The sequence below is a fragment of the Callithrix jacchus genome, chromosome 5 (assembly GCF_049354715.1).
Source record: "Callithrix jacchus isolate 240 chromosome 5, calJac240_pri, whole genome shotgun sequence".
Taxonomy (NCBI): domain Eukaryota; kingdom Metazoa; phylum Chordata; class Mammalia; order Primates; family Cebidae; genus Callithrix; species Callithrix jacchus.
Window position 1 is genome coordinate 103,021,451 of NC_133506.1, and position 27,440 is coordinate 103,048,890.

General features: G+C 41.8%; 1 protein-coding gene, 1 non-coding gene and 1 pseudogene across 30 annotated transcripts in view; 1 reads left to right on the forward strand and 2 right to left on the reverse strand.

Moving 5' to 3' along the window:
- The window catches only part of NF1 (neurofibromin 1), a 296,867-nt gene extending 269,878 nt beyond the window's left edge, over window positions 1-26,989 (reverse strand). For 25 of the 28 annotated variants that reach the window (XM_078373889.1, XM_078373884.1, XM_002748206.7 and 22 more), the window contains exon 1: window positions 26,597-26,989. In XM_078373889.1, coding sequence (XP_078230015.1) covers window positions 26,597-26,656 — 60 coding nt within the window. In that variant the 5' untranslated portion in view covers window positions 26,657-26,989. Of the gene's footprint in view, window positions 1-25,707; window positions 25,827-26,596 lie in introns of all 28 variants that reach the window. The other 3 variants (XM_078373892.1, XM_078373891.1, XM_078373890.1) reach the window with 1 other exon arrangement.
- LOC118154190 (U6 spliceosomal RNA) lies at window positions 3,586-3,692 on the forward strand. Its single transcript, XR_004744083.1, has one exon. It is a non-coding gene; the product is annotated as a U6 spliceosomal RNA (small nuclear RNA).
- On the reverse strand, window positions 14,917-15,546 carry LOC128932137 (acyl carrier protein, mitochondrial pseudogene; annotated as a pseudogene). Its single transcript, XR_013535797.1, has one exon. The product of XR_013535797.1 is annotated as an acyl carrier protein, mitochondrial pseudogene (transcript).
- Window positions 26,990-27,440: the final 451 nt, after the last annotated feature.

The window sequence follows — 27,440 nt, forward strand, 5'->3', positions numbered from 1 at the left end:
CAGAGCATCTCCAGCATATTGGGGCTTCATAGCTGGACTCCCTCTTCGGGATCTGTGAGCCATGCAGTCCCCTGGCTGTGCTCACACAGGCAAAACATTTGTGTCTGCATAGTTCTGTCACTCATCAGTTAGACTTGGCAGCTGGTGCCCCTGCATGAGGAACTCTGCAATGTATTGCAGATAGCAATGGGGCCCTTGGAAACAAAGGTGAAGAAACTGCACGGTCAGTTAGTCATTGGTGCCCAATCAAGATTTCTTCATGGGAATTGTCCAGACTAGGGTTTCATCATGGGACAACAGTTATCAGCTTAACAGCAGCAGTATATACAAGTACTGAAACAGCTGCTTAAAGCTAGAGTCTTGGTTTTGTAGGCTCTATTAAGGGACCTAATACAAACTGTTGTTTCCCATAATCTATGGTTCCCGACAATGGCATGCTATACTTAGAGCTCTGGGAACAAGTAGGGAGAAATCTTAAACAGCATCATGTACAAGGGCAAAGGGTTCCAGTAACATCACTAATGTTGCAAGCCTTAGTTAGGGCTGCTCTGGCCCCGCTATACACAGAAGACCCTAAAACGGTAAGGGAGAAGGAAACATCACCTACCTTACCGCCTTCTCCATCCCCCTCAGCCCCACTGTTATCAAGTAAAAGTGCCACAGAGGAGACAGAAATTCTCTAAGACCCCTCCTCCAATAAATTGGAAAAAAGACAAGGGATACACTACAGCTACAGGGCCCAGTCTTAGGCAAGTGGCATTAGAAAGGGAGATCTTGGCCTGCCCAGTGATGCAAAATCAACAAGGGAATCAGGTGTATGCTTATAAAAAGATAAGAAAAAACATTAGAGAAAATGGAGCCACTAGCCAATTTATGAAAGGATTAATTGAGGACATAGCAGACAACTTCCATATGAGCCCATGGGACTGGTCAGTACTAGCTAAAACAACTTTAGGCACCAGTCAATACCACCTCTGGAGGGCAGAATTTGATGAATTATGTGAACAGCAAACCCTTTTCTTTTTTTTTTTTTTTGAGACGGAGTTTCCCTCGTTACCCAGGCTGGAGTGTGATGGCGCGATCTCGGCTCACCGCAACCTCCGCCTCCTGGGTTCAGGCAATTCTCCTGCCTCAGCCTCCTGAGTAGCTGGGATTACAGGCACACACCACCATGCCCAGCTAATTTTTTTTGTATTTTTAGTAGAGACGGGGTTTCACCATGTTGACTGGGATGGTCTCGATCTCTTGACCTCGTGATCCATCTGCCTTGGCCTCCCAAAGTGCTGGGATCACAGGCTTGAGCCACGGCACCCGGCCCCGCAAACCCTTTCTAATAATGGCCACTGTTATTCCTCCCCTACCCCTGACATGGCTCTCTCAAGATCCTATTTGAGTAGAACAGTGACCTTCAAAGGGAGAGAAACTGCAGCAGGCCCATGAGTTAGTTGAGAAGCAATTAAAAGCTGGCCATATAGAACCATCAAATAGCCCTTGGAATTCACCCATTTTCATCATTCCCAAAAATTCTGGCAAATGGGGACTTTTTGCATGACTTATGGACTATTAATGCTAATTTGCAGTCTATGGGGCCTCTTCACCAGAGGCTCCCTCCCCTGCAGCAATCCCTCAAGATTGGCCTATAATTGTTATTGACTGAAAAGACTGCTTTTATACTATCTCCTTTGCAGAACAAGACAGAGAAAATTTGCATTTACAATACCAGCTATCAATAATGAAAAGTCAGCTTGCTGATTTCATTGGAAAGTGCTTCCTCAAGGAATGCTGAACAGTCCTACCATATGTCACTATCATGTAAATCAGGCTTTGCTCCCCAGTAGAAAACAATTTCCTAATTGAAAGATTATTCATTTTATGGATGATATATTACTGGAAGCTCCAATGGAGCCCATACTTTTAAGTTTATATTGCCTCTGTCATAAGGAATACACAGTTAAGAGGTTTAATCATAGCATCTGAAAAAGTACAAATGTCCTCTCCTTGGAAATATCTTAGATACATACTAACTTCCCGATCAGTAAGACCTCAAAAGGCTAAATTAAATACTAGCAACTTACATACCTTAAATGATTATAAAAAATTACTGGGCAATATTAACTGGCTTTGCCCCATGTTGGGGCAAAATCTGTTACTGATAAGTTGCAAAATCTGTTTTCTATCTTAAGAGGCAGTGCTGCCCTGAATTATCCCAAGTAGTTAACCCTGCAGCAAAAAGGGAAATTGAAGAACTAGAACAAGCTATTTCTCTGAGGCAACTAGATCACATAGACCCAAGATATTCAGTTCTACTATTTATTTTTCTCACTAACCATTCCCCCACAGGATTAATAAAACAAATGGCCCCAGGACTGCGCTTCCCAGAACGGGTTTTTTGCACACATACCAGGACTAAAACACAAAACACTATCTTCCTATATCTGGCTAGTTAATAAAGTCATCTATACAAGCCGAAGACGATGCCATCAGTTGCTAGGTTATGACCCTGATGTCATAAGAATTCCTTTGAGTAAAACGCAATTCAAAGCAGTATTGCCCCTATCTCTAGACTTCAGATTGCACTCTCTGATTATGCAGGCCAATTAGAACATGCCCTTTCTGCTGATAAACTGCTTCAGTTTTTATCTCATACCCTGCAATTATACCTACAAAAGTAGTTCACTCTTCCATACCCAAGGCTTTAACGCTGTTTACTGATGACTCTGGTAAGAATGGAAAAGCTGCTGTCTGATGAAACTGCATAATTCCCTCACTTGATCTAGATTGACTAGCACTCAGAGAGCTGAGGTTAGAGCCCTAATATTGGCCCTAGAGACATTTTCCGCTCAGCCCATCAATATTGTTAGTGACTCTGCTTACTCTGTTTATTTATTGCAGAACCTTGAGACAGCCCCTCATTAAGTCTACTCTCCAGCCCACCCTCTGTACCCTTTTTGTTCGACTTCAGCAATTGCTGGATCAACGTACAGACCCTATTTTTAATCACAGATATTCGAGCCCACAGCTCACTGTGGCATACTGGCTTATGGCAATGATCAAGCAGACCTACAAGTTATGACATCACTGCTTGACCAAATCGCCCAATCACATCAATTTTTCCATCAAAATTGGAGAAACTTAAACAATGTCAACTTACCCAAAGACTAGCTAAACAAATTATCCTGCAATGCCCAGACTGTCAGCTCACAGGCACATCCCCTGCTTCTCCAGGTGTTAACCCTAGAGGACTAGAACCTTATCAGTTATGGCAAACAGATGTTACACACGTCCCTGAATTTGGAAAACTAAAATATGTACATGTATCTGTTGATACCAATTCTCATCTAATTAGTGCACATGCGCTGCCTGAAGAGTCCACCAGATATGTCATTAAACATCTTCTTTTAACTTTGGCATTTATGGGGCAGCCCACAAAAATTAACACTGATAATGGTCCAGCTTATGCCAGCTCACAATTTCAACAATTTTGTCACACATGAAACATCCAACACTCCACAGACATTCCATATAACCCCCAAGGACAGGCCATAGTAGAACGTGCCCACTCCACCCTTAAAAATAGGCTCAGAAGTGCTCACTTCAGCAGCACATATACTAAAATTGGAACGATACAGAGAAGATTAGCATGGCCCCTGTGCAAGGATGACACGCAAATTCGTGAAATGTTCCATATTTTCTTTTGGAAGTTTTTCTTTCATTGGTTGGAAAGCAGATTACATTTTACACTAGTAAAATATGTTTATTACTTGAAAAAAAATAGGCTCAGAAAACAAAAAGGAGGAGTATGAGTAAGGACCCTGCAACACTACTAGCATAAGCCTTATTTACCCTTAATTTTTTAAAATTTAGATGGCAAGTTTCAATCAGCTATAAAAAGCACTTTGCTAAAACCTCTCTAGACATAAAATCCACAGTTTTATGGAAGGATGTAAATATGTATGATGTGGTCCAAATGATTTGCTAACACGGGGAAGAGGATATGCTTGTGTTTACACCTTGTCAGGTCCTCTTTGGATTCCAGCACGATGCAGCAAACCAAATCACAGCATGGCTAGGACCCAACCTGGTACCAGAGATGAAGAAAATGACCCTGCAGGACCCATCACCCTAGATGATGCAGCTTCCTCCAATGACACAAGCCCCAGACATTACCTGTGGAATGCTGAAGGAAACAACTCAGGAGGCTGAATGAATCTTGCTCCAAACATAAACACCATTCACTCCAGATAATTTGTAACTTTTTAATTTTGTTACCTGTACCTGCTACACTCTATTTGAGCCCATTTTCTAAATCTGCCTTTTGTCCACCTGTTACTTAGGCAGACAATGCCTTCCTAGCCTTTAACAATGCGACTGCTTGGCTAGGCAGAATTGACATACCCCCAGTGGGGTCCATCATTAATGGCACACATTGGACTAAGGTGCCAGGTAACACTTCATATCACTCCACTATCCTCCCACTGTGTGTAAGTTATAAAAAGTCCTAACCCTTACTGTGTACCTGCCCAAACACAACTGTGGCTACATCAAGGCAAAGGAAATGCCTTAATATTCTTGCTTGCTGGTAGCCTCAAACTGGGCAACGTAACCAATGCAACTTTCCCCAACATTCCTCCCTGTGCTAAAGAACCAAGCTGGGAAAGTAATGGATTCCACTTTGGCTGGGGAGCCTATCACAGGGGACAAGCCTGTAGCCTCCAGTTAGACAATTATAATATCTTAGACTGGAGCCCCTACAGTCATTTGCAAGGCAATTGTAACGATGTCTGCATCAATCATGACATTAATAATAGTTTCATAGTCACATCCCATTCCCCTATGATTTGGGCCAATGGGGATGGGGTATTGACCCCAAGTCAAGTCCATGCCACCCCAAGACACATTATGGCACCTGGGACATCTTAGCACCTCTCTTAACACCTGGCATGGGACATAACTTAATTCCAGTAACAATTACACAATGACTTTTAGTCATAATCACACAGATCAGTGCCTAATTTGCAATACCTATCCATCTGTTTTCCTTACGGGAACCAATATTTCTATTACACCCAAAACTCCACATTTGTGACCCAAGTGTAGGGACAGGCTTGGTTCACCTCATGCATTGCTAATTACAATATAGCTGATTTAAGTATTACTAGTGTCATGGTTTTAAGAAAACAATCTGAGGCATTCCTACTACTCAATTTGACATGCGACTGGCAAGGTTCCTCTGCTCTTGCCACCTTAGAATGTGCCCTGTCCCATGTCAAACACAAAAGATTCATACACTTTACAGCCTTCATAGTCTCAGCCATAGTCATCCTAGCAACTGCTAGTGTGGCTGTAGCATCTACTACTGAATCAGTGCAAACAGCTACTTTTGTAAATAATTTGGCCAGAAATGTGTCTAATGAACTCCTCTTACAGCAGGGCATAGATCAAAAGATTCTTGCACGCTTACAAGCCCCCAAGGCTGCCTTGGAATATGTAGGCGAGTGGCAGCAAGATGCACAGGCATTCCATCAGCAATTAAACTGTGACTGGGAACATAAGCATATGTGTCACCTCTCTACCTTGGAATCAATCAATACATAGTTGGGATGAAGTGAAACAACACTTCTGGGGAAACGTACATGATAATTTAATGGCAGACATAAAGCAACTTAAAACTAAAATTCTAGAATCCCTAAACGCCATATATCTACACACCCAACAAACAGCCATATGGAAGGGTATGTGAAAACATCTCTCCTGGATGGACCCCCATTCCTGGAGGGGGAGGGGTCACTGCTTGACTGGAAAATAATGTTACTGATTACACTCATGTTTGTCTTACGTTATTTACTAATACTAGGATGCAAAGCCAGAATATGACTTATAACTGCTGCACCTAACAAACCCATTGCAGCACACATCTGTACTCTTCAACCAACAAAACCAGACGCAAAAAACAGAAAAAGGGGAGATATAGGAGATCAGTCAGGGTGATGGGAAAAATTATAAGAAAGATGCAAATCTTCTTGGAAGGCTGAGAGGTTTTGCAAAATTTTGGGAAAGAACCAACCAAAGGTGGCTGTCCTTACCCAGAGGCAATTAGGCAAGGAGTAGGTACAAAGGAATGCAAGGCAGTTTACCTAAATAGCTTGTTTACTCATGTTGTCCTAAGTAAACAAGGACATCCTTTGATCATCCAGGCACTTTACTGGGGTGGTGGGGGGCAATGTTAATCACCCACTAATGGTGTTTACTTGAGACCTTTGTCATTTAATCTGTATTAAATAAATGTGGAGCATCTCCAGCATAATGGGGCTTCACAGCCGGACTCCCTCTTCAGGATCTGTGAGCCGTGAAGTCCCCTGGCCATGCTTGCACAGACAAAACATCTGTGTCTATGTACTTCTGTCATTCATTACTCAGACAGAGTCTGCTGGTCAGACTTGGCTTAACAATTGTAGAAATTCTATTATTCTAGAATAGCAAAAAGCAGTAAAGTTCCTAAAAACAGCAACAAAAACAAGAGGCAATAGGTCTTGTCTGTTTACTCATACACTTACCCAGGTATGTGCTCTTCATTATTTCCCACAGTTTTGTACTTCCATTTGAGATATTTTCCTTCTGCCTAAAAAACTTCCTTCAGTAATCTTACAGTGCAGGTCTGCTGGTCATAAATTGTTAGCAATTGATTGTCTAAAAATGTCTTTTTTCACCTTCTTGTCTAAAGGATATTTCTGCTGGAAGTAAACTTCTAGCTTGGCAGGTTTTTTTGCCAACACTTAAAAAATGTCTGTTATTTCCTAGTTTCCACAGGTGTGTTAAAAAGTCAGCCATCAGTTATATTGCTCCTTTGAACACAGTACCTTTTCCCCCCTCTTCTGGCTGCTTTTAAGAGTTTCTGTTTCTAGTTTTCAACAGTTCCGTTAAGATATGCTAAGTATAGTTTTGTGTTCATTCTGCCTGGGGTTTGCTAAACTATTTGAATTTATAGGTTGATAACTTTCATCAGTTTGGGAAAATATTTTACCATTACTTCTTCAAGGATTTGCTTCCATGCTAATCGCTCTACTTTTGAGTCTCCAATTACACATTAGACATTTTACAGGTGTCCCACATGTCTCTTAGGCTCTGTTCTACTCTTTCTAGTCTTTTTCCTTCCTCTGCTTTTATCTAGATATTTTATATTGATCTGTCCACAAGTTCTCTAGTCTTACCTTTTGCTGTGTATAGTCTGCTACTGAACCGGTACAATGAATAATTAATTTCAGATTAATGTCAATTAATTATTAATTGTGGGGGTTTTGTGGAAGTGGTGGTAAGGAAGATTTTGTTCTGTCTTGTTTTGTTTTTTAATGTGGCATGCACTATACTAAGCCCTACGAGTAGAGCAACAAACAAAACAGGCAGAGCCTCTGCTCTTTTGGAACTTAAATAGTATATATTCAATTTACCTGTTTTTTTTTTTTCTCTCTTTAAAGAACAATAAAGAATAGGGAAAGAGGTGGAGTGAGGTCCTAGAGTCCTGCACCAAAGTTTCTAATTAAACTACAAATAAAAACCTTAAGCAACCAATGTTGTGTTTTTGATTCCTAGAATGTCCATTTGGTTTCCTTCTATGGATTCCAATTCTCTATGAAAATTTTCATCCATTTTATTCATAGTTTCCTTTATTTTCTTAAGTATACTATAGTTATTTTAAAGTCCTTGACTGATAACTTTAATTTTCTAAGTCTTCTACAGTTTTATTTTTTTCTTGAATTTTTCTACCCTTTCACATCTCTAGAAATTGTTAATAGCATGCTAGTATTACAAATGAAAGAACCATAGATACCCCGGAACATATCCTCCCAGTAAGAGCTATTTCCTCTATTAGGCAAAAGGGATGAGAGAGGCTGGTCACCTCAATCCAATCAGGAATTGAACTGGGCCCATGTTGTAGTTTTAGTAAAATGCACTTCCTCTCTGGTTTCTTTTTCCTTCCGTGTGTGTCCAGAATCAGCAAATGTCAGCAATCCTCTGCTCACCTATAAAGGAAAGGTCTCTTCTATCTCTGGAATTCTAATTCATCTAGTCCTCATTACTTCCATAGCTCTCCAATATTTTTTTTTAATCATTAATTTTTTTTTTTTTTGAGACAGAGTCTTGCACTGTCACTCAGGCTGTAGTACAGTGGCGTGATCTTGGCTCACTGCAATCTATGCCTCCTGGGTTCAAGCAATTCTCCTACCTCAGCCTCCCGAGCAGCTGGAGGAGTGCATCACCACGCCCAGATTTTTTTTTTTTTTTTTTTTTTTTTTAGTACAGACAGGGTTTCACCATGTTGGCCAGGATGGTCTTGATCTCCTGACTTTGTAATCCACCCACCTCGGTCTCCCAAAGTGCTGGGATTACAGGCATGAGCCACCAGGCCCGGCCTAAATAATGATTTTTAAAGTTCGTCCAATTGTGGTTTTTCTTCTAACTTGTTACAGTTATATATATATGACTGTACTGTGACCTATTAAATATCACCCAGAAATTAAATTTTCCCTGTATATCATACAGCAGTGGTTTACAAACCCAGCTTTATATTAAAATGACCTGGGACCTCTAGAAATCGCAAGACATTTAGTAGAACCAGGAAATCCTTATTTTTAACAAGTCTTAAGTGATCTGGCAAAGTGGACATTTCCAAAGAAACTAGTGTGCCTGCACCAGTTGCTCCTCCTCTCCCTTCCCTTACAGCTCAATATTTATAAGGACATTAAAGAAAAAATACACACTACACACAATGGATGAAAGAGTTAAAACAAACTTTCAGAATATCTAGATGCTTTAAAGACAAAAATATATAAAGGCTTTTAAAAATACATTAGGATCAAAAAGATGAGGAAAGAAGAAGAAGAATCACCAGAGTCTACAATACAGTACCAACAGGTCATTAAAAGCAGAACTATTCAACTCAGTTTTTATTTCTAATTGTTCTAGATGAAAATAAAATGAGGCCAGGCATGGTGGTTCATGCTTGTAATCCCAGCAGTTTGGGAGGCAGGAGGATCACCTGAGGTTAGGAGTTCGAGACCAGCCTGGACAACACTGTAAAACCCCATTTCTATTAAAAATACCAAAGTTGGCTTGGCGTGGTGGCAAGTACCTATAATCCCAGCTACTTGGAAGGCTGAGGCACGAGAATCACTTGAACTCAGGAGGCAGAAGTTGCAGTGAGCCAAGATCATACCACTGCACTCCAGCCTGAATGACAGAGACTGTCTGGAAAAAAAATAGAAAATAATCTTCAAATTTGAAAAAGAGCATTGTTGAGAGTTGTCAGAACTCTTAGATACATAAAGCACGAAGAGCCCACCTTCCTGCTTTACCTGAACTTAAGTCTACATGAATTAATCCAAGGTACAGATGAAAATCTAGAAATATTATAAGAGAAATGCTGTCAGTGAACTTGCAGAAGTCATGAAAAGTAGACAGGAGCCAGACTGGGAATGAGAAAATGTTGCTGCAATTGTCAAAATGCAAGAGTGGGTAAAGGTGAAAGGGTGATTTTCAAACTATGGACTTAAATTAATGTCAACACTCACTTAATTCTAAGACTGATTGTACATGAGTTGTCAGCACTTATACAGGGAGGCAGCATTTACTAATAGAAAAATCTTACCTTTGTAAAGCACTTTTACTTTCGAGTTCAGAGTTGACAAAATACTTTGATTCGTATTACCTCACCTCCTATGTTTGATGTTCCCTGTGAAAGGGGGCAGGCAACATTATGTCACCTCCACCACCTGTTACTCACTTCAACATATTAGAAATTTAGGCCTCACACAGCTTGGCTTGTCCCCTGTTAACTCACTCCAGTAGAAAGTTAAGACTTAAAGTCAAGTCCTCTGATTCCTAATTGTTTTTATATTACACAGCTCTTAAAGTCAGCATAGGAATAAGTCACACTGAAATAATATAAAGGATTCCTTTAAAATAATGAAGAGGTGGTGGACAGGAAATGGGTAGGAATATGGATGAAATAAGACTGGGGAGAAACTGAGTAATGGACACAAAACAATTAATTTATATTCATCTTTCTAGGCCATGTGCAATGGCTCACACCTGTAATCCCAGCATTTGGGAAGCTGAGGTGGGTGGAGTTCAGGAGTTCGAGACCAGCCTGCACATGACGAAACCTTGCCTCTACAAAAAATACAAAAGCCAGGAGTGGTGGTGTGTACCTGTGGTCCCAGCTACTTGGGAGGCTGAGACAGGAGGATCACTTGAGCCTGGGAAGCAGAGGTTGCAGTGAGCTGAGATCATGCCACTGCACTCTCACCTGGGTAACAGAGTGAGACTGTCTCAAAAAAAAATAAAAAAGAAAATCATCTCTCTACTTTTATGTTTGAAACTTTTTATAATAGAACTTTGAAACATGCAAATTAACATTTTTGATAGATGTACAGCAATGGTAATCAAATGCATACCAAAAATATAGTGTACCTGAAACTGTTTTTATGTTTGTTTGTTTGTTTGTTTGTTTGTTTGTTTTGAAACAGAGTCTCACTCTGTCACCCATGCTGGAGTGCAGTGGCACAAACACCGCTCAATGCAGGCTCAGCCTCCTGGCCTCAAGTCATCCTCCCACCTCAGCCTCCCAAGTACCTGGGACTATAGGCATGCACCACCACGCCCAGCTTCTTTTTGATTTTTTTTTTGTACAGACAAGGTCTAACTATGAGGCTGATCTCAAGCAATCCTCCCTCCTCCACATCCCAAAGTGCTGGGAATACAGGTGTAAACGACCATGTTCAGCAAGCTCAGCAAGCTCAGCATTTTTAAAGCCATTTAAGTTTCACATAATACTCTCATAGAACATTGAGAGGAAAGATGAAAAATTATATGTCTGAGTATTAACCACATTGCACCAAAAGGAAAACAATTAGGATAGTGCAGTGTCTTGAAAACAGGTCCTTTGAGAGATGGTTGAAGAATTAATGAAATTTTTTTGGTGGGAGTGGGAATCTAGGGTGTACTTAAGATGTCTTTATTTTATTTATTTAGTTTTTAGAGACAGAGTCTTGGTTGGGCAGTGGCCCCTGCCTGTAATCCCAGCACTTTGGGAGGTCCAGGTGGGAGCTCACTTGAGTCCAGGAATTCGAGACCAGCCTGAGGAAGATGGTGAAACCTCATCTCTACAAAAAATTAAAAAACCAGCCAGGCATGGTGGCATGCATCTGTGGTCCTGGCTACACAAGAGGCTGAGGTGGGAGGGTGGCTTGAGGTAGGGAGGTCGAAGCCACAGGGAACCGTGTTTGTGCTACTGAACTCCACCCTGGGTGAAAGCAAGACCCTATCTCAAAAAAAAAAAAAAAAAAAAAAAAAAAAATCAGAGAGTTTCATTCTGTCATCCAGGCTGAAGTGGTGTGATCATGGCTCACTGCAGCCTGGAACTCCTATCAGGTGGTTGCCACAACAGGCATGCGCCACAAGGCCCAGCTAATTTTTTAAAAACTTTTTCAGCCGGGTACTCATACCTGTAACCCCAGCACTCTGGGAGGCTGAGGCAGGCAGATCACCTGAGGTCAGGAGTTCAAGATCAGCTTGACCAACATGGAGAAACCCCATCCCTACTAAAATAAAATACAAAATTAGCCAGGCCTGTGATCCCAGCTACTCGGGAGGCTGAGGCAGGAGAATCCCTTGAACCCAGGAGGCAGAGGTTGCGGTGAGTTGAGATCACACCATTGCACTCCAGCCTGGGCAAAAAGAGTGAAACTCCGTTTCAAAAAAAAAAAAAATTTTTTTTTTGTAGAAAGAGGATCTTGATATGTTGCCCAGCCTGGTCTCAAACTCCTGGCCTCCAGTAATCATCCCACCTTGACTCACAATGCACTAGGATTACAGGTGTGAGCCACCATGCCCAGCTCAAATTTGTTGAAAAGTAAAGGGACAAATTTATTATACTGAGTTATAGAAGGTGGAATTAGGAACAATGGATAAGACTCCAAATTCCAAACTTTTCTACTTTAATTAAAAACTTATAAGGCTTATGACTCATATACTACTCGCTACCTAACCTACCAAATAGTTACCTACCAATTTTCTAACTATTTTCCCCTCATCAAAAGAAACTGGTTCCTGGCTCCGTTCACATCCACCACCATCTAGATAGCATCCAGGTTAGTATTGCCTGATAAAATACAAGACTTCCAGTTAAATTTGAAATTCAGATAAACATGAATAATCTTTTTTAAGTATGCCCTATGCCATATTTGGGAAATACTTATTCATTGTTTATCTGAAATTCAAATTTAATGGAGCATCCTATATTTCTGCTTGCCAAATCTGACAACCCTAATCTAGGTGACTTCAATGTCACTTATCCAACATCTCGTCCTCAATTTTCCTTAATCTCCTCAATTCCAATGACTATGACGGTAACAAAGAAACGGTCTGCAAATTCAGCTGAGTTCTTAATACAGTCTAATATTGTTAAGTGTTCTAGACCACTCTCTCATTTCCCCCAAAGCTATTATGAATCAAACTCAATCCTTCCTTCTCTACCACTTCAGTCTCTAATTTCACCTTAATTTGGATCCCTGTATTCTTCAGTGTTCTATGGTTCTTCATTCCATCATTTCCCTTGTTTATACTTGTCAACCTCTCTCACTAAAGGACAAGCCATTCAATGAATGCCCAAAGCCTTCACAAAAGAATGTGAACATCTTAGTATGGCATAGAAGAACCTATAAGATTCACAGCTCAATCCAGGTATCACTTTCTCTAACAAGCTCTCAAACTGCCGGGTCTCAATCAAATGCTCCTCTTACATACTCCCATTGTACTCTATGCACCTATCATAATATTCACTATAATTTTATTTCTCCCATACTAGGCTTTAGGATCTCTGGAAACCAAGAGCCACATCTTATTATTATTTCCCTAGCATTTACCACAATGTTCCCGCATCTGTCACAAATAGAAGGCACTTAAATGTTGACCGATCAGATGAGATGGATGAGGCTCAATTTAAGGGATGAGCTTATAACAATTACAAGTCTACAAATGGAATGAGTTACCTTGAGTTACAGTATACCTGGTCACCCACAGGGCAAAATAAGACTGCCTATCACAGTATTTAGAACAGCACAAGAAAAAAAAAAAAGAAGGATCTGCCCTGATGTCTTTTAATGGAACTGGTTAAATTTTATGTGGCATAACCATTTAACCATCCTTGAAAACTCTAAAACCCAAAGACCCATTAAGGAGCAGCTCACAGTTTCCTCTCACCTAAACAGGGCTAAAGGTAAAGTAACAAGTTCTTGGCTGGGTGAGATGGCTCATGTTTGGAATCCCAGCACTTTGGGAAGCCAAGGTGAGCAGATCATTTGAGCCCAGGAGTTCAAGACCAGCCAGGCAACATGGTAAAACCCTGTCTCTACCAAAAAAGTACAAAAACTAGCTGGACGTGGTGGTACACACTTGTAGTCCCAGCTACTCCAGAGGCTTGAGGTGGAAGGATCACTTGAGCCCAGGAGGTCGAAGCTAGGTGACAAAGCAAGACCCTGTCTCCAAAAAAAAAAAAAAAAAAAAAGGCCAGATGTGGTGACTCACACCTATAATCCCACCACTTTGGGAGGCCACGGTGGTCAGATCACTTGAGGTCAGGGGAAAAAAAAAAAAGAAAAAACATTATATGTAATCCCTTAACATTTAAAGCAATATAAAAGAAAATATCACCATATGAAAAGTGTTTATATTAAAAGAACAGATTATAAAACAACATAAGTCATTCAATTCCAACAACGAACAATACTGACATTTAGTGAGCTCCTATGTGCCAGAAACTGTTACATGCTTTACATATATTTCCTTATCAAGTCTCACAGCCACCTCTGTGAAACAGGTGCTATTAATTCCATTTTATGAGTGAATAAAGGGAAGTTTGAAGAAGTAACTTGTCCATGAGCTTAAAGCAGTGGCGGAGAGCAAAGAGACAAACCCAAGCAGTCTGATTTCAAAATCAGCACATTTAATAACATGCACCAAAATCTTAATAGTGGTTCTGAGCCGTGCTATTAGTAATGATATTTACTTGTTGTGATTTTGCTGTATTTTCCATACCAATAGGATATTAATTACTACTTTTTTTATTTTTAATGTCCACACAGAGATTAGACAATCAGCTGTCAGGGATACTGTACAAGTAGGACTTAATCTCAGATTCCTTCTACGGATCTGTGACTAGTCAATCAATGACTGGAATTATTTTTTCAGCCAGAGGGCTGGCTCAATAAAAAAGAAACAAAAAATCCATTTTAAGAATTATAAAATTTGACCTTATATGGAAATGTTTTAAGTTTCTGAATTCTGAGCCACAAAGGCAGTTTGGGTCATGAGAGAAACAACAACTTCAGGTCTTTGTTGATCTTTGTTGCCAATATTTGACCAAAACAAAACCTACTATCACTCTCATTCCTTACTGCAGATTCACTTACCAGAGGCCAAAAACTGAAACATAACAGGAACACAAATGTTTTCCCTTTTTTCCTCCTCACTCAATTACCCAAAAGGAAGAAGACTCACATGGAGCATCAAGGCACATTTTCCCAGACCCAAGGTGGGACGGAAAGAGAAGGGATTGATAAAGACAGGAAAGTAGAAAAAAATACTCCAAAAGACAAGATGAAGGATTTGAGAGCTGTTATAGAGAAAAAGAAAAACGGAAAAAGTAGATGTAACAATTAAAAAAAAAAAAACGCACATTCAGGAATCTTCAAATACTACCAAAGTTTAAAAGGTTGACCCAAATATAATCAAACTCTAAGTAAAATGTTTTTAGAATATAAAAACCAATTTTACAAAAATGTTGGCAATGCCAACATCAAAGAATGAAACACATAATTTTTTTTGTTTTATAGATTTATTTTCACAAAGAAAAACACTTACACAATTTAAATACAAGTCCCTCGGAATTACTCTGTCAGAGCCAGCGATAATGCCGAACTGTTGTCCTCACTGCCAGACATTCGTCAGTGTCATCTGTGTCCTCTCTCAATAAAGCTAAAGAGTCTGACACTTTATTCATATACATCCTTCTTATCTGCAATGTTATCCACAATTTCTTGTGGACACATTAACTTTTCCGCATCTAAATCAGGAATTTCAAAGCCAAATTCGTCTTCCATGGCTATGATAATCTCCACTTGGTCCAAACTGTCTAAGCCCAGGTCTTTCATAAAATGAGAATTTACGGAAAGCTTCTCTGGGTCAATCTTGTCATAGAGCTTCAATACGTAAAGAACACGGTCCTGGATGCCCTCTAATGTCAAAGGGCATTACTTCGCAATACTGGCGGCACAACTGTGTAACTCTACCCAGAACCTGCGCGAGCACCGAGGCCGGCTGCGAAGGCCCAGGCCTCGTCCGGGTCCCCGCAGAGCACAGGGCGGTGCTGAAAGGCTGGGCGGCAGCCAGCATGGAGACCCAGGGCAGCAGCGCAAAGGCCGCAGGCAGGCTGCAGACACAGGAGGAAAGGATACGAGACGCCATGGCTACGCCGACCCAGGATGCACTGCCGAAACACACAATTTCATATTTATAGTTGTATGTATATTTCTGTTGGTATTCTCACAAATTCTATTCTCTCATCTAGGAATTTACAGTGAGCATAATATTATACAACTAAATAAAAGGGAAACGTTACAACTTCTTTTTTTTTTTTTTGAGACAGAGTTTCGCTCTTGTTACCCAGGCTGGAGTGCAATGGCGCGATCTCGGCTCACTGCAACCTCTGCCTCCTGGGTTCAAGCAATTCTCCTGCCTCAGCCTCCTGAGTAGCTGGGATTACAGGCACGTGCCACCATGCCAGCTAATTTTTTGTATTTTTAGTAGAGACGGGGTTTCACCATGTTGACCAGGATGGTCTCGAGCTCTTGATTTCGTGATCCACCCGCTTCAGCCTCCCACAGTGCTGAGATTACAGGCGTGAGCCACCGCAGCTGGCCACAATGTTACAACTTCTAACAGCTGGAGATGCTTTGATAAAGTGACCAGGAGAATAACACATAATGAAATCAAGGATATAATGTTTAGAACTTACGTCTATTTCTAACATATAACCAAATTTAAAAGATTCAGATACTCTAACATGAACATAAAAGGTAAAACATAACATCTTTGAGTGAAGAGGCAATCATACATTCCTTACTATGTATATTTGTACTATCTGTTCATAAAATTTAGACTTTTTAAAACAACTGAAAAGTTAGTGATCCTTAAAAGTTTCTATTAGTCCTGCTATTTACTAAATTAACTTCATGGTCCTTGTGGGAGATATACTAATCTGCTGGTGGGGGTGCAGAGTGAGGTGGGAGTACTGGCGGGTGTGAGGTGAAGTAGGAAAGGATTTCATCAGAAAAAGTTAAGTAAGTTCTCTGAAATTCAGTGGAATACGACATTGAAAGCTATAAAATATGAATAAAAGCAGGCAACAGCTTGCGGACTGCAGTGGCAACCCTAAGCCAAACCAAGAATGCCAGACTATGGTTTAAAGAAAATATGCAATCTGGAAGTTTGCACCTCAAGTAACTGCTACTGCAAAGTAATTAGTACCATTTATGGTAAGAGTATGTAAAATTTTAGAACGTAATGCCAATTCTTCATTTTAGTAGGATGAACTCCACATTAGCTTGGGGCTTTGCCTCAACAGCAGCTTTTTTTGATACAGTCAATGGCTCAAAAGCCACTCAGGACCCAGCACAGTAGTTCATGCTTGTAATTCCAGTGCTTTGGGAAGCCAAGGTGGGAAAAATGCTTGAGGCCAAGAGTTTGAGACCAGCCTGGGCAACATAACAAGATGCCGTCTCTACAAAAAAATTTTAAATAATAGCAAGTATGGTGTCGCATGCCCATAGTCCTAGATATTCGGGAGGTGAGAGATCACTTAAGCTCAGGAGTTCAAGGCTATCGTGAGCTATGATCACACCACTGCACTCCAGCCTGGGGAACGAAAAGAGACCTTTCTAAAATAAATGAATAATAAACAATTTTTAAAAGCCAGTTATATGTGGAGAATATAAACCAGCTACATGTGGAGAATATAACTACGTATCACAGGTATGTAACAGCTGAAGTGGTCAAATGGATAGTCTTTTGGAGACTTTAGTGAGGGCACTATAAGTATCAGTTATAATTCCTATCATATAGCATTGAACACCTGAGAGTACTGTTTACTGAAGGCTCTACCATGTAGTATGACACAGAAATTTACAAGCTGATGAAAACCTTAAACTTAATTCACAGTCACTACGATGTAAAACCACTTTTCTATTCTCCAAGATCAAAACAAACGGTCTCATCTTCCCTTCCCACCCCCAAGAAAATGGGGTATTCTTAAAATGTCAGATGAAACAAGCCAATGCTTTTATAAACACAAATCAATCCTTTGCAGAGAAACAGCTTAAGATGCCCATAATCTGCTTCAATATTGATCCCAAGCCTTTGAACAGTTTAAACTGGCCACAAATTTCCCCTTCCACTTCTATAGAACATTCTCCTCCTTAAACTTCCTTTAGAGCCTTCCTATACCTCCTGTCTCTTGACTTACATACACACACACCTCCAAAATAGACGGAGACCTAAGGAACACATATGGAAAACACATTTTTTAATTAATACACTGCTTATCCTTAAAAGTATGTTGTTAGAATGCAACAATATAGAGTCTACATAGAACCCCAGAACGACAAATTTAAAGGCTACAACAAAAATGCCCTATAACAGTCTGAGTAACTTAAAGAACAAAGATATAAAAATAAGGCTTTCTTACTACTGTATTGTTGACTTAAACTTTTGTTTAAGGACAAAATTTTTGGTTGGGTGGAGTGGCCTGTACTCAAATAAAAAAACAAAAACAAAAATACTTTATCCATGTTAAGTTTTTTTTTTTTAAACAGGGTCTCACCCAGGCCAGAGTGCAGTGGCGTGAGCATGGCTCACTGCAACCTTAACTTCCTGGGCTCAAAAGGAATCCTGCCTCAGCCTCCGAAGTTGCTAGAACTACAGGCATATACTACCACACCTGGCTAATTTGTTTGTTTTTTTCATTACTTTACTTTTAACCAATGCACACTGGCTGATTTTTTTTTTAACTTTTTGTAGAGATGAGGTCTCACTCTGTTGCCCAGGCTGCTCTCAAACTCTGAGGTTCAAGTGATCCTCCCACCACAGCCTCTCAAAAAGCTTGAAATATATGCATGAGCCACTGCATCCAGTCAAAACAATTTTTTAAAGTACTTTTAAGGCCGGGCATGGTGGCTCACACCTGTAATCCCAGCACTTTGCAAGGTAGAGGCAGGTGTTCGAGACCAGCCTGACCGACATGGCAAAAATCCCATCTCTAGTAAAAACACAAAAATACTTTGTGGTGTAAAGTATTTTTCTGTTTTTACTAGAGATGGAGTGGCTCACGCCTGTAATCCCAGAACTTTGGGAGGTCAACATGAGCAGATCACCTCAGATCAGGAGTTCAAGACCAGCCTGGCCAAAACATGGTGAAACTCTGCCCCTACTAAAAATACAAAAAAATTAACTGATGTGGTGGCACATACCTGTTATCCCAGCTACTTGGGAGGCTGAAGCAGGAAAATCACTTGAACCTGGGAGGCAGAGTTTGCAGTGAGCCAAGATTGTGCCACTACACTCCAGCCTGGGCAACAAAGCAAGACCTTGTCTCAAAATAAATAAATAAATAGGCAGATTTAAGAAAAGAATCTAATTTCCTAATGGTTAAAAAGTCAAATAAAAAGAGTAGGGCAAAAAACAGAAACATTTAAAATACAATGTAACAATATTAGCCCAGCACCATAGTTTATGCCTATAATCCCAGCACTTTAGGAGGCTGAGGCAGGGGAATTGCCTGAGATCAAGAGTTTGAGACCAGTTAACAATGGTGAAACCTTGTCTTTACTAAATATACAAAAATTAGCCAGGTGTGGTTGCGCACACCTATAATGCCAGCTAGTCAAGAGGCTAAGGTACAAGAATCACTTGAACCCATGAGGTGGAATTTGCAGTGAGGTGAGATTGTGCCACTGTACTCCAACCTGGGCAATATAGTGAGACTACATCTCAAACAAACAGAAGAAGAAAGAAGAAAGAAGAAAGAAGAAAGAAGAAGAAGAAGAAAGAAGAAGAAGGAAGAAGGAAGAAGGAAGAAGAAGAAGAAGAAGAAGAAGAAGAAGAAGAAGAAGAAGAAGAAGTAGAAGAAGAAGAAAGAGAACCTGTCAATGGATACTAAAGGTATATATTGGCCAAGGTACATACAAAGGAATATCCAGAGACTAGTCACGCTCCCCACCTTTTTTTTTTTTTTTTGGAAGACAGGGTCTCACCATGTCACCCAAGCTGGAGAACAGAGGCACAATCATGGCTCACTGTATCCTGGAACTCCTGGGTTCAAGCAATCTTCCTGGCTCAGCCTTCTGAGTAGCTGAGACTACAGGCACATGCCACTACACCCAGTGAATAGTTTTAGAGACAGCATCTCCCTATGGTGCCCAGGATGGTCTTCAACTCAAGGCCTTAAGTAATCCTCCCACCTGGGCCTCCCAAAGTGCAGGCATTATAAGCTTAAGCTACTGCACCCGACCTACTCTCTTATTTGGTGAAAACACCATAGTCAGTAATAAGCTGCACTGCCCTCTAGCCTGGGCAACAGAGTAAGACCCTGTCAAAAAAAAAAAAAAAAAAGAAAAGAAAAGCAATAAGCTATAAAGAAAACATATAAATCTTATATTAGAAAAAATTAGACTTTTCAAAGTGTTTCACATTCATATCCTATCAGACCATTGCAAAATGTCCTAACAATAAGTGACAATTCCAAGATTACAAAAGTAGTTGATCAGATCTGACCCAATTCAAAAAACATGCTTGCTCTATGGGAGGAAATATAAATATGTATAAATTCCTTCTTTAAGGTTTTTTTTTTTTACACATTAGTAGTTAAAATAACACTTATCAAACCTAGACTATTACAAACACAGAAGTAAAATTCAGGAAAACAAAGCCAACAGTACTTTTTTATTTAGCCAGTCTACCCTTCAACTAGGAATCATATGAAAAACATTCCATCAATGTTCTGTGTGCTGAAGACTGTGCTGGGCACTGGGGTGACTAGAAGAGAATTCTAATGAAGTTCTTCACTTTTCAGAAAGTATACACTCCATTTGATAAAAAGACAAGGGAAAAAAAACAAAGCCAAGTTGTGTTCAATCAACCCTCCTAAAGAAACCCTGCCATGCGGTTCTGTAAAACCCCAGGTGACAAGTATACCAAGAAGATAGCAGAATTTAGTCTGAAACAACCTCATGAAAAAAAAAATGAAGTTTGAGCTGAACATTGAAGGATGGACAGGAATTAGAAAAGCAAAAAGGAGGAATTAAAGCATTCAGACAGGGACTGGCAGAAACAAAGATAAGAAGTGGGAATAGGCATGATATACACAGAAGAGACTGAGGTGACCTGCCTGGAACATAGGTGCATGCAGAGGCATAATGGGAAATAGTCTGGTAAATTAAGTGGGGTCAACTCCCAATAGAGTGCTGTGTCAGAGAGACATGCTGTTAAAATATTAAAATCATCGAATATTTAAACTTGAAATAATCTAAAAGATTTTCTAGCCATTTCTTTCTCAACAAATGAGGAAATCTAGGATATAGAGGAAAGCTAATGGCTAGGATAGGGACAAAGGCAGTGAATAACCGAACAAAACGAAGACCCCCACTAAGGAACCCCAATACAGTGGAAAAGTACTGTGTCTTGGGAACTGGAAGAGACTGGTTTGTGGAGGGAGGGTAGTGGAACATCACAGTGGCATTACAACTGAGCGAAGACCACCATGTTTTGCCAGAAGGAATCACTTTCAAGAAAATAGTAATCAAGAAGGAAAGCAGAAGCAGGAGCTACTTTTCAGAATTATAAAGGAAATGGGTAAACAGTAGAGGTAGCCAGTATCTGGCAACAAAAAGAAAAGAATTGGTCCACAGAGAGAGCTGCAGGACCAAGTAAACATCTGATTTCCAAAAGAAAGGAAATCTTAGTCTGAAAAGTTAAAAGAAAGAAGCTCACATAAAGACTTAATTAGTTTCCAGATAAGACAGAAAGTATAAGGGGTACTCAGAACTGAGGAACAGCTGGAAGAACTTTTTTTAAAAGATGATTTCTGGGAGTTCTCCCAGAAGTCACCGTTCTTCCTCTTTCCCCAAGCGGCCTGAGGTAATCTGTGAAAATGGTTCGCTATTCACTTGATCCGGAGAACCCCACAAAGTCATGCAAATCAAGAGGTTCCAATCTTCGCGTTCACTTTAAGAACACACGTGAAACTGCCCAGGCCATCAAGGGTATGCATATACAAAAAGCCACGAAGTATCTGAAAGATGTCACTTTACAGAAACAGTGCGTACCATTCCGACGTTACAATGGTGGAGTTGGCAGGTGTGCCCAGGCCAAGCAGTGGGGCTGGACACAAGGTCGGTGGCCCAAAAAGAGTGCTGAATTTTTGCTGCACATGCTTAAAAATGCAGAGAGTAACGCTGAACTTAAGGGTTTAGATGTAGATTCTCTGGTCATTGAGCATATCCAAGTGAACAAAGCACCCAAGATGCGCCGCCGGACCTACAGAGCTCATGGTCGAATTAACCCATACATGAGTTCTCCCTGCCACATTGAGATGATCCTTACTGAAAAGGAACAGATTGTTCCTAAACCAGAAGAGGAGGTTGCCCAGAAGAAGAAGATATCCCAGAAGAAACTGAAGAAGCAAAAACTTATGGCACGGGAGTAAATTCAGCCTTAAAATAAATGCAACTAAAAGGAAAAAAAAAAAAAAAAAAAAAAGATGATTTCTGGCCAGGCGCGGTGGCTCACGCCTGTAATCCCAGCACTCTGGGAGGCCAAGGCGAAAGGTCAGGAGATTAAGACCATCCAGGCCTAACTTGGTGGTAAAACCCCCTCTCTACTAAAACTACAAAAAAAATTAGCTGGGCGTGGCAGTGCGTGCCTGTAGTCCCAGCTACTCAGGAGGCTGAGGCAGGAGAATTGCTTGAACCCAGGAGGCAGAGATTGCAGTGAACAGAGATCTCATTACTACACTACAGCCTGCACAACAGCTCAAGACTCCGTCTCAAAAAAAAAAAGAATTCCAAAGTAAAGAATAAGCATTATTGTGCTTGCTTCAGCAGCACAATACTAAAATTGGAAGAATAAGTATTACTTCTCAGTCACCATAAAGTATTCTTCACCATAACAGAGTACTTATTTTCAACTATTATAAGGCCTTATAAAAATTACAGACCAGGCTTTAAGAATGAGGCTATTTTTTTCTTTGACACGGAGTCTCACTCTGTCCCCAGGCTGCAGTGCAGTGGCGCCATTTCAGCTCACTGCAACCTCCACCTCCCAGGTTCAAGCGATTCTCCTACCTCAGCATCCCAAGTAGCTGGGCCTACAGGCGTACCCCACCACACCCAGCTAATTTTTGTATTTTTAGTAGGGATTGCACCATATTGGCCAGGATGATCCAATCTCCTGACTTCCTGATCTGCCCACAACAACCTCCCAAAGTGCTGGGATTACAGGTGTGAGCCACCATATTTTTTAAATCCAAAAAGGTCCAAAATTTTGCAAATCTATTTGTCTAATTAACGTGGTTTGTTCAAAGACACTTGCCAATCATTGTAATACTGTGAATCTCTCACTGCATATTCAAAGAACATTCAGATTAACACTCAATATATGAGAACAACAATTATGCTACTATTACCTCTAAAATCAGAGTTTATAATATGTTCTTTGAATGGGGTTTTGGCTTTTATATACCACTTTTGCTTGATCAGATATGAAACATATAATTGCTTTAAGTGAACATATTTACAACAAATCATTTTGGGATGAACTTCTTTTTAAGTTCAAATATCCATAGTTTTCCCAAATTTCCTTTCAGAAATAAAGCTCTACAAGGACCAGTGGGGCATACAGAACTAGGCGAGATACGCAGAAGGTTCTAATTTGTTTGGAAATCAGGTTAATGAGCCACAATTTAAAGCTACGTACCTGGCTGGCCACAGTGGCTCCTGCCTGTAATCCCAGCACTTTGAGATGCCAAGGCTGGTGGATTACCTGAGGTCAGGAATTCGAGACTAACCTGGCCAACATGGAGAAATGCTGTTTCCACTAAAAATACAAAAATCAGCTGGGCAGGGTGGCAGGCACCTATAATCCCAGCTACTTGGGAGGCTGAGGCAAGAGAATCACTTGAACTTAGGAGGCGAAGGTTGCAGTGAACTGAGATCTCACCATTGCACCCAATCTGGGTGACAAGAGCGAAAACTCTGTCTCAAAATAATAATAAGCTACACACCTACAATGTGTCAGTTTCAGTTAGAAACTTACTATTTGGCACCACAGAGGCAGGTTAAGGAGAGACCTAAGATGTAACTGGTAACATTCAGCTTTCTGGCTATCCACCTTTGCAACTGTCATTTCCCTAATCAAGGAGGTGATTACTTCTAAAATTGGCAATACTCATTTAAGTTAGGCCATAAATACTAGGTTTAGCTACAATATTAGCAGGTTAAGCAATTTTGTATTACCCACAAGAATGTGAGCTCAAAATGTCAATATGGAACACATCCACTTCTTTTAAGTGGGTCTACTGCACTAAGTTGCTAAGCAATACCCATCAGAGTGCAGTATGTCTGTAATCAGCAGTGGCTAGAAATGCATTTCTGCTTTAATCACACCAAATATTAGAAATCCAACCAAAACATCATAAACAAGAGTTGCCATCTTTAGACAAGCACATGCTCCCTGGGGGCTGAAGTGGTCCAACATGCATGACGGACCACTTAGCTGTAATAAAAAGGAAAAGCTTAACTCCCCCTGGGCCCAGTAAAGCAAAGTATAGATAATATAATCCAAATAATCCAAAATGTAAAAGTTTTATAAATAGTTGAAACTATTAAGATTCTTATACAAATATCTCACAGTACATGCAGGGCTATTTCTCCCCTCAATAGAAATGTAAGCAGTGGCTCACGCCTGTGATCCCAGCACTTTGTAGTAGGCCAAGGCAGGTGGATCACCTGAGGTCAGGAGTTTGAGACCAGCCTGGCCAACATGGTGAAAGTCCATCTCTACTAGAAATGCAAAAATTATCAGGGAGTGGTGGTGCACACCTGTAATGCCAGCTACTTGGGAGACTGAAGCAGGAAAATCACTTGAATGCGGGAAGCTGAGATCGAGCTACTGCACTCCAGTCTGGGCCATAGAGCAAGACCTTGTCTCCAAAAAAAAAAAAAAAAAAAAAATCTCTCCTATGTATCTTTTTCTTTTTTCAGACAGAGTCTCCCTCTGTCACTCAGGCTGGAGTGCAGTGGCAGGATCTCAACTCACTGCAACCTCTACCTCCCTGGTTCAAACAATTTCCCTGCCTCAGCTTCCCAAGTAGCTGGGATTACGGGCATGCACCACCTCGCCCAGCTAATTTTGTTGTATTTTTAGTCGAGACAAAGTTTCATCACATTGGCCAGACTGGTCTCGAACTCCTGACCTCAGATGATCCACCCACATAGGCCTCCTAAAGTGCTGGGATTACAGGCGTGAGCCACCACACCTGGCCTGTATCTTTCTCTTAATTACAACATAAGGAGTGAAGAAAAATGCTGTTTAAAAAACTTATGTCCTTAATTTTTAACAGATGGTGGTGAGTTTGATTCCACAATATGCATAACTAACTATGAAGCCTTAAGGTCTTTTAACACTAGGGACAGAAGGAGAAACCGTTTCTTGCATTACTGGGCATATAATCAAAATCATTCCTGTTTTAAATACCTTTTCCACCATGGTAAATAAGCCTAGAGATGAACAGGTAAGAAGTGAAAAAATAAAATTAAGAAAAAACTGAAAATAAAATTTTTTAATGTTTAAAAATTGAGAATTGCAGCACGAATCCTTCAAATTCCTACATCCAGATTCTGCTGTCCACAAGGTTCAGCTTTGAGTTCCTTCTGTGTGCCATTTAAATCCTTTCTTAAAATTAGAGTCTTTTCTATCAAGTTTTAAATCTAATGCTCTATCAATAATGCAATCTTTTATATACAGTAACATTAAACTTCAGATGGATTAGTAGTATAGTTTGGTTTATAGTATGCCTTTGGGTCTGGAAGCAGAAAAATGGATGAAATAATTCCTTCAAGTCTCTGACAGCTTCATAATTCTATTTTATCTACATAGCTTCTCAACTTCCTCTGCCTGCTCCTAGATATTTTTCAGGTAGGTCTGAAACACTTTTGAGTCCCGTAAAGAAATGTTTATGGATCAAATAAGAGAAGAGCTCTTCCCCCACCCCTTCAGCTCCCACAGTCAGTTCTACCATTATATCCAGTAAACAAAATAGATTGGCTCAATCTTAAACAATTCCCTCATCACAGGAAGCCCATCGCAACCACAGCTGCAAAAAGTACCCTTAAACCTTCCACAACTACCTACAGCAACACAAAGTTAAACTAACTTCCACTGACAAAAGGATTTATCGTGTGAAACCCTGGCGATAAAAAGTCACCTCCTCAAACTACAAAACTTTTTTTTTAATCCCAAATATTCTCAATGAAACTTCTCTTGTCAACCAGGAGGAGAGTCAAAAACAACAACAAACACTAGCTGAACGATCAGCTCCAGTACCACATCCCAGCTGTCTTTGCTCCTGTTGTCAGTGGCTCACAAGCAGTGTCTCACTTTCCCTTCACTCTTCCCTTACTCCCCAACATTCTCACTGGAGAATACAGCACCTCCTCAGACCGCTGGCAAGAAAAAAAAGGGAGAGAAGAGACTGCAATTATCAAGGAAGAGGAAGATATTTCAGAACCACGTTTTCCCCTGCAAATGGCAATTTTTAAAATGACAGTCTGTGTCATCAGGATATGGGGGGACGACGTTGTGGGGCATCACAAAGATGTGCAGTGAGTGTGCACTTGAAGCTCTCAGGGTAGGATGAGACGAGGAGCTGAAAGTAAGAAAACCTGTGTCTTCCTTGCTTTCTGCTCTTCCCCCTCCAGGAGAGGAAGCTGAAGAAACTGGGGGAGGGGCGGAATGTTATCGTTCTCCTATTGGGGGTACACAAGACAGGCCTTAGGGTTCGCTCGTCCCCAGTAAGGAGGACCACGGAGAGAAGAGGAAGAGAGAACCCCTAAACGTTACCCACCTCTGTTCAAAACAAAACTACGGGGGTGATTATTAAATCCAGTTGGCGCGCCCCTGAAGGCGCCCCCAGGTCACTCATCCCTATTCCCAAGCGGAAGGGCTGGGATAAACGGGATGGAGGGTCGGAGGCTGGCCAGGGACAAGGCCCCACCCCCCGACTTAGGAGGGAAAGGGTGCCCAAGCTCCCAGCCGTCCCCTCCTACCCCGCACCTCCCGCCTTGGCCACCCCCACTTATCCCCCCTTCCCTTCCCTTCCTTTCCTCCAGAGCCTGAGGCAGTCGCGGGGGAGGCGGCCGGTCCTACCTCCCCTCACCCACTCTGTCCCCACCCCCACTCCGCTCCCACCTCCCGCCCGCCACGGGCCCGTTACCTGCTCGTCGAAGCGGCTGACCACGGCCTGGACCCATTCCACCGGCCTGTGCGCGGCCATGTCCTCCCCGCGGCCGGGGGGCGGCGGAGGGAAGGGTGGGCCGGCGCCCCGGGCCGGGAAGAGGGCGGGGAGCGGGGGCTGAGGTGAGGGAAGAGGCGAGAAGAGGGTCTGAGGAGTGCAGGCTCCCAGCGTTCCCACGGGAGTGGGGATGGGGGGGTCAGCGCCGAGCGGGAGGGGGAGAGGGAAAGGGGGCGTTGGCAAGGAGGCTGGGGGGAGGGGGGTGGGGAAGGGGACCCGGGGAGGGGAGGGGGCCTCTTGGTCGCTCTCCCCACTAGCGCCGTCTCCCCACAGCCATCACAGTCCGAGACGCCGCCATGACACCCCACCGGAAGTGGGATCGTTTCCACGGCCCGGGGAGAGGGAGCCCGAGCAAGCTAGAGATTGAGAGCGCGTCTGGGAAAGGGGAGGGGGAAGCGAGAGGGAAAGGGGCCTGCCGCGCATGCGCCCGCGCCGCCCGGTTTCATTAATGAAAAAGCTAGTCCTCCTGGAGGTGACGTCACCTAACTCCTCTGGGCAGACGGGCGAGCGTCCCTCACCGCCGCGGGGCTCACCTAGACTGGCCCTGGGCTCAGCTGGCGAGCGCCAGAGCTGACCCGGCGCATCTACTCCCATCCCCGCCTCCACCTAGGGCTGCCCCCTCCCCCGCCGGCCTCCGGGTTTGGATTGCTCCCGGAGTTGGAAGTTAGGGCGCCCTGGGGCTAGCCTTTCTCCCAGCGCCTGGATCTCAGTCGCTAATCTCCCAGGGAGGCTGTGCTCTCAGCCTCTCTCTGCCTTAAGCTCTCAG